This window comes from Petromyzon marinus, chromosome 17 (genome assembly GCF_048934315.1).
Source record: "Petromyzon marinus isolate PM22_M1 ecotype Great Lakes invasive population chromosome 17, UKy_Petmar_22M1.pri1.0, whole genome shotgun sequence".
Classification (NCBI taxonomy): domain Eukaryota; kingdom Metazoa; phylum Chordata; class Hyperoartia; order Petromyzontiformes; family Petromyzontidae; genus Petromyzon; species Petromyzon marinus.
In genome coordinates this window covers 16,331,193-16,338,225 of record NC_133683.1, presented here as the reverse complement: position 1 = coordinate 16,338,225, position 7,033 = coordinate 16,331,193, and the positions used below count along the sequence as shown (strand labels likewise).

General features: G+C 52.7%; 1 protein-coding gene across 1 annotated transcript in view; it reads left to right on the top strand.

Annotated features, from left to right (window-relative positions):
• The first annotated feature begins 462 nt into the window (after positions 1–462).
• LOC116943249 (uncharacterized) overlaps positions 463–7,033 on the top strand; it is an 8,781-nt gene continuing 2,210 nt past the window's right edge. The window contains exons 1-6 of the mRNA XM_076067680.1: positions 463–562; positions 804–897; positions 3,065–3,111; positions 4,045–4,138; positions 5,075–5,143; positions 5,251–6,380. Coding sequence (XP_075923795.1) covers positions 852–897; positions 3,065–3,111; positions 4,045–4,138; positions 5,075–5,143; positions 5,251–6,380 — 1,386 coding nt within the window. The 5' untranslated portion in view covers positions 463–562; positions 804–851. The remainder of the gene's footprint in view (positions 563–803; positions 898–3,064; positions 3,112–4,044; positions 4,139–5,074; positions 5,144–5,250; positions 6,381–7,033) is intronic.

Genomic DNA, 7,033 nt, shown 5'->3' with positions numbered 1-7,033 from the left:
GTGGAGTTTTTTTGTTTGCCTACGGCACGCTTATTTTGCCCGAGGTGGTATCGCCTGCCTGCACGACGCGTGATCTTTTAAGCGCAACCCGTGATGCCGGAGACGGCAGCACGCAAGCGATCGATCGGCATCCTCGGGTGGCTGTGTGTGTCTGGAGCAAATCAACTTTCCTCCACCCCCTACTCTCGTTTTTTTTTGTAACGCTTGACCTATTTTAAAGGAACATTTTAATTTAAATCGCGAATGCATCCACAAGTGAGAATCCTGTGACTCGAGATCAACTGGCACCATCCAGCTTTGCTTGTTGTTATTTTTTTTGCAGCGTGCCCCGATTTTTTTTTAATTCTACCGACAAAATAGCACTGCTTCGGTTTTAGAATTCTGGCCACGCAATGAGTCCCCCCGCCCCCCTTTGTTCCTACCGCCATCCCACCACCGCTTCCCTCCCCTCCCCCCACCTCTCCATTACCCCCCCTCCCGACGTGGCTTTAAAAGCAGCCGCTTCCAGCAGCAGTCTCCACAGCACCGCTTTGCTGCTGTGAGCACGTGCGCATCTGCGTCGGTGTGTTCGCGACTTCATCTCGCCGCTCGTCCTGCATACTTGCTCAAACAATCACCATACGGTGTATTGTATATATGTATTTTAGCAATGCGCTTCTATATCTAATACGCGTTCTATACAAGCTCTTCACCCACTCCCACCCACTCGCGTTCCCTGCCCACAGCACCGCGCGTGCACCAAAAGGGATCTCAAGTTTTTGCTTCCCATATAGAGGGTTGTGTGGCCGTGTTGTGCTGTTTAGGCGACCCAGACATACGCCGTTTGCATCGGTCTCTTCGAGCTCTCCGAGATGAACCGCCTGCTGCTGGCGAGCCTCTGCGCCTGCCTGGTTGCCGGTGAGTCGCGCACACATCCACAACCCTTATGATGCTTCTTCTTGGTTATTCAATCTTTGCAGGATGCTAAGAAGAGGGAACGGTGAAGGGGGGAGGGGGTGCACGCTGAAAATGTGATAAAAGCTGGACACACGGCGACCTTGAAATTAAAATATATAGGCGTTAACAGATGACGTTTTCAGGCAATGGCACTTCTGCATGTCCTGCGAATAGCTATGGAGAAGGACCATTGCCATAAACGTCACCTATTGTATAATTTATGTTTTTGAGGCAGTGTGATTGACGAACGTGTCGCGTTTGTTGTTCGTGCACCACTGACAAACGCAGCAGCATCGCCAAAAAAATCCGTTTTAATTTTGCATACAATGTGCCATGAAAGAGAACTGGCACATGGCGACACGTAGCGTCTATGCCTGCGCCAGTCGCTGTGGTCTCGTGGTGGTGGTATCGCGTGGTAGCTCCTGTCCTTGTTACCCACGTCGCTTTCCCTCGACGCAAATATCACGCACGCATGGTCCCAGATGTTCCAAATTGGAACGGTTGCACTGCTTCTTTTCACTCAATTGGAATCTGAATAGCAATCGATCATCGCCCCCTGCTGCGAAACATTTTGCAGGACCCTCCTAGACAGGAGTCGTGAGACTCGGGTGATGCTTTCCTGCTGGGTAAAAAACCGAGCGTAACAAATAACACACCGGAGCGTGCATTAGCTTCAGCACCACGGACAGCGCGCGCGGCAGATTGCTGCATGGAGAGTGGTGCCGAAGAGTGGTGCCGGAGAGTGGTTGTGTAATAGGTAGTGAGTCAATGAGAACATCCTTTCTATTACGCTCGTAACTTTTTTCAGGAGGGTCCTGCCAAGGGTTTGGCAGTAGATTTCCAACCGAGTAAATGTGCGGGTACATTTTGACATTTGGCAGTTTTGGACCATGACGCCGGCACACAGTGGCCTTCCGTTACGAGTGGCATCACAGGATCTTTAACATCCCACGACGAAGCAGACGCTTACCGGTATCACCTCCCATCATTTACGGTTCTTGCATGAGCAGTATTAACTAGGACGGCCGCTGTATTCGAACCGTGAGCCTCTGCAACGAGTGTGGAGCGCGCCACCGCTGAGCCACTTCACCCATCCAACGTGATGATCACGGACAACAATGTGACGATTGACTAACGTGATTATTGGCTCACGACTTTAGCAGCAAACATCTGCAAGGAATGTGTATTCGTCGTGGCGATTTTTCCTGTGGGTCTTGAGTTACCTTGCGGAAGCGTTCATTCCTTATTTATAGATAATGTAGGGCAGACTTGGATGCAACTGGGAGTTTCCCATGCAAAGTTCTTGAGTGTAATATCATGAGTAGTGCGCAGTGGATGGAATATCATGATCTCAGAAACGTCTGAGAAAGGACACAGCACATAGAGAGTTTGAGATATGCACCGAGTACATTTGATTGTCAATACAAATCCTATATGGTGTGTGCGATTTTAAAAATATAAATTATAAAAATGGACTTGAAAGCGGATTATCAGCTATTCACCATTCTCAGACAAAGCAATTGAAAGGCGAATTCGCCCGGTGGCTGAATCTCGAAACGGCTGCTTTTTATTTGGCCGTTTGAAAGAAGAAGATTTTTTTTTATCGATGACTAACTTGCAATGAAAGGTGATAACAAATGAACTGTTTCTCAATGTGCGTGTTTTTTAAGCACTAACATTTCCCAGAGTGTTCACGGTATCTGTTTGCAGTGCGTGAGACTATATGAGAACCACGTGGCTCATTAAGAATTGTGCTGTCGATGTTGGTGATGGGAGCCTGATTTTAAATTAAATTTTTTACACGTTGCCTTCCCTATAGATTAATTCCCACACAAGTACACACTTACACTCTGCGTTGCTCCAGTCGCACACAATGCTCGTGGGAAATGATTTGCGAATAAGCCCGGAGGAAAAAAAACTGCTAAACTTCTATTTTTTTGTAAGAAGGTGCGAAGCAAATGCATGTACGTTGAACTTTGTTCGCGCCGTACATAGCCGACCGTGCAAATCTGAGTTGCCGGGGGGAAGGACAAATACATTGACATGAGGTACTGTAACGAGCCGCTTTCTTACGTCCACGCGTGTGATGGAGGAATTGTTTCTTGTTTTGTTTTTTTCTCTTCTTCAGTGTCGTCCGTTCCCGTGCCGGCGACTTTGCTGACAACAGATGATAGCGTAAGTAGAAAAAAAACGATATATATAAAAACATCGTTGTGCGAAATTCTCCGCACAAAAACTGCACTGCCTGGGGGGGGGGGGGGCGGCGGCGGGGGGAGGGAGGGGTGTAGGGTGCATCTCGCGTACGCGAGCGCTCGTGTAATTTAATGACCGTGCTTCACGATAATTTCGTCTCTCTCGCTGCACTGCATCTGTCACGACAGCGTCGGTGAACATGTCAGCTGCTGTTGATATGGAGGTGGGGGAGAGGCAGCTCGACGGCGAGGGAGTCGACGTTGCAGAGCAGCGATCCGAGCGGCGTTTTAATCCCCTTGATTGGCGTCGTTTTTTTTCTCAAATCTTTTGAATCGCATCGACCGCCATGCTGCGAAGGAAACCGTAACGTGAACGTCGCATGGAGCTGTACGCTCGCGTCGAGGTGCGGTCGGTCGGGCAGCTAGAATTTTTGCCGCGACCATTTTTTTCGTGCGTTTTGTCAGTTCGTACGTTCGCTACAGTTGTGCAAGTGTGGCCCTTTAATAAAAAATAAAAAAAACCAGCAGCAGCAATGTCACAACAATTTTGACGCGAAGCCGGTGAATAATAATTTGGGACCTATTCCTGGACTCTTGATTTTCAGCACGGTCGGCTACGTACGGTGCGAAAGAAGTTCTACGTACATACGCGCGCGTGTGCGCGCACACACACACACACACAGCTTCTTGGCCTGTACGTTTACCACCACCTCCGTGCGTCGCCTGCCTCCCCGCGGCTCGATCATTAAAAACGGGCTCCCGAGTTTCGCGGCCAGCCGCTGGATGACCTCTCTGTGACCTTGACCCCAATCATCCGCCAACGCCGCCGCCACCGCCGCCGCCACCGCCGCCACCATCTGCCCGCCACCTGCCCGCCACCGCGATTCACCTTGGGAGTAATTCCTCTGCTCGGCAGGTGGCTAGGTGCGTCGGTGAGGTGGTCACTCGCGCCATCTCGGAAGCCAGCCCTGCGCCCGCCACGGAAAACTGCCTCCGCGTGTTGCGAGAAGGTAAAACGGACACCAGACGCAAAAGGCTTCCGCCGGCATGGGGACAAGGGGATGGATAGATGGGTCGATAGCCGTTGCATGATGGTAATACTAACATTCTAGAATGTGTAACTCGCACACTTTTTCTCTCACTCCCCCTCAAAGAGAGAGCGAGGGGGAATGATTCGGAGCCACGGGGAAGCCAGAAAACCCATGGCAACACAATGCCTGAGCTTTGTGGCCCTAAATTAAAATGTTTGGCCAACTCCATCGATGAGCGTTTATACGTGGGGTGGGGGTGGGGTGGGGGAACCAGAGTACCCGGAGACAACCCACACGTGTGAGGGAGGAGGCGGAGTAACGCTCAATTCCCATACAGGTGGGGGAATTAGTCCACAAATTGGCGAGATCCACCGACCCTTAACCCCCACAGTGCTGGACGCCGGCAGTGCACGTCGTGTCCATTGAATGCGTTTTGGAATTCTGGCCGCGTGAGAACCGTAGGAGATTGGTGGGCACCCTGCGGCCTTTCCCCCACCTCGTGGTGGCTTGGTCTCAGCGTGTCTAGGGCAAGGGTCGACAACCAAAATAACAAGAAGAGCAATTTTTTTTTCGAATTCGGTGAAGAGCCGCAACGCAGGGCGGATAACATCACGAAGCAGCGGTCCTCGCAGAGACGCATGCGGCTCCAGGGCCACAGGTTGCCGACCCCTGGTCTAGGGTGAAGGAGGGTCGCTCGTGTGGCCCACTAACTCGTCTGGGTTGCTCATCACTGCCAAAGGAGATTTCATCTCTGGCTGGGAGGCTGGATGAAGAGATCATTGATGCCACCGCCTCGACATCGCTTCCTTCCCCGTGTGCCGGCTCTCGACGCTGCGTATTGAGCGCATGGACAATAAAATACAGCGCTGGAAATCGCGTTCTGAAAGCGTGTAATTTTAATGTTGTCTTTTTCAGATGAAAGAATTAATGGCTTTCTTCATCGTAAAGATTTAATCCAAGTGCTGCAGCAACTCTCCAGGCACGGTGAGGATTATTTTGAAAGAAAATAGACGTTCCGTGCGTGTGTGTTTGTTGGCGTTGAATTGAGAGTGGTTGCGGCACGAGTTAACGGTGATTTCCCCTCTCCGCAGCTGAACTAATTGAAGCTCCGCGCCAACAAGAGGCCGAGAGAACGGCGGTGCCGGACGCCTGGGCCAATCGCCCGGTTGAAAGTGACCAAGGGGGAGAGGATCCGCTGGGAGGCGCGGGAGAGTGGGTCCAGCACGGCGGGGAGGGGGCGCGTGAAGGGGTGGCAGGAATGGGGAGAGTGACCAAGGGAGAACGCGCGCATCTCGTCAAGCAGGGGGGACCAGGCGATGGGGCTACACGTGACGATGATGATGATACATCGGCAGCCGTCGATAAAAGAAACGTAAATTACAGGAACCGCGGTGGGAGCCGACGCGGAAGTGAAGGTCTTGGAATCGAGGCGAGGAACGTTGAGACGGGATACGAGCTGCGTGGAGATGGCCTTGAGCACAACGCCGCTGAGCCTCGCGTAGTCACGAAGGGCGACGGCGTCGACGATGACGACGACGACGACACCCGCGAACGTGCCCGTGGGGACGGGGCGACGCGGTCGATTGAAAGAGAAGACGGCGAAGACGGCCGAGATTATCAAACCGGGGGGGGGCATCTCGAAGGCGCGAGATTTTCCCGGCATCCCAGCGACGAACGTGAAAGCGAACGACCCGCGCCGCTGACGCTTTCTGAACAGGAACGGAACGCGGCTCCTAACCACCGCGAAGGCGATGACGACGACCGCCACCAGAATGCCGGTGGAGGCCATGGAGAGGCGGAGGAAGGGAGAAGCTCGAGGGCAACGGATCTAAGAGCCGGCTTGCGGGAGCGCCGTGGACGAGAGGGCGAGTCGGAGGGCGAGAAGGTGGAGGAGGAGCTCATACGGATGACCCTGCAGAGCGCTGGTGGGAAGGCGAGCATGGGGGGTCCCAGTCGAGATGCCGCAGACGATGCCACCACTGCCGCCACCGCCGCGTTGCTTCCTGCGGAGAGGGAACGGAGTGACGACGCGCCCGGCGTTACGCTGGCGCTTGGCGACGCAGCGGTTGCAAAGCGAGAATCTGCTGCTGCTGCTGCTGGTAGTGGTGGTACCGCCGCCACGCGCCAGGCGGGAAGGGAGATCGGTTCGGAGGGATTCGTGGGAAATCCCCACGGAGCCACGGATCGTGGCAGTCGTGCGGCCTGGAGCAGCAGCGAAGAGGTAACGTCCCCCTACTTTTTTTAAACAATTGCACGGTGTCCAATGTGCAGGTGCGTATAGACAGTCCTCTGCCAATTTGCTGCTGGATGAGGGCCTCCCCATACCATGGCGGTCGTGGGGGTTATTTGAGTGCATGGCACGACACATGCCCGTACGTGGTGGTGAAGGCAGGGGGGCCATAGACGTGGGAGCATAGAAGTGGAAGACAACTATGGATTTCTCTGCACTTCTGTCCCCCAAGTCGTCTCTGAGGCCTGTGACAGCTGGTTGGTGCTTGTGCTTGCCCATCCTATAAATTATCCAGGCTCAATTTTGCTTAGCTTCTGAGATCAGAAGCTAAGGTAAAGAAAAAATGCACAATAACTTTTAAAAATATACAATTCAGACGCGTACAGTGTCTACATGCGTCCTCATCCAAAGTACGCTCGCGTGCCGAAAGGGATTTTATTTTATAAAGAGTGGGGAACGATTGTTTTTAAACTCCTAGAGGGCCGGAGGTGGGATTGAGATGATATTATTGTTGAAGTGTAACATGGAAGCAGCGAGGCAGAAGAGAAGAGGAATGTCTGGGGCCGAGAATCGATCGTGGGAAATGTCTCGGCAGTGCAGATGACCAGAGAAAGTGACTTCTACTCAACTTAACCCTTTCCCGT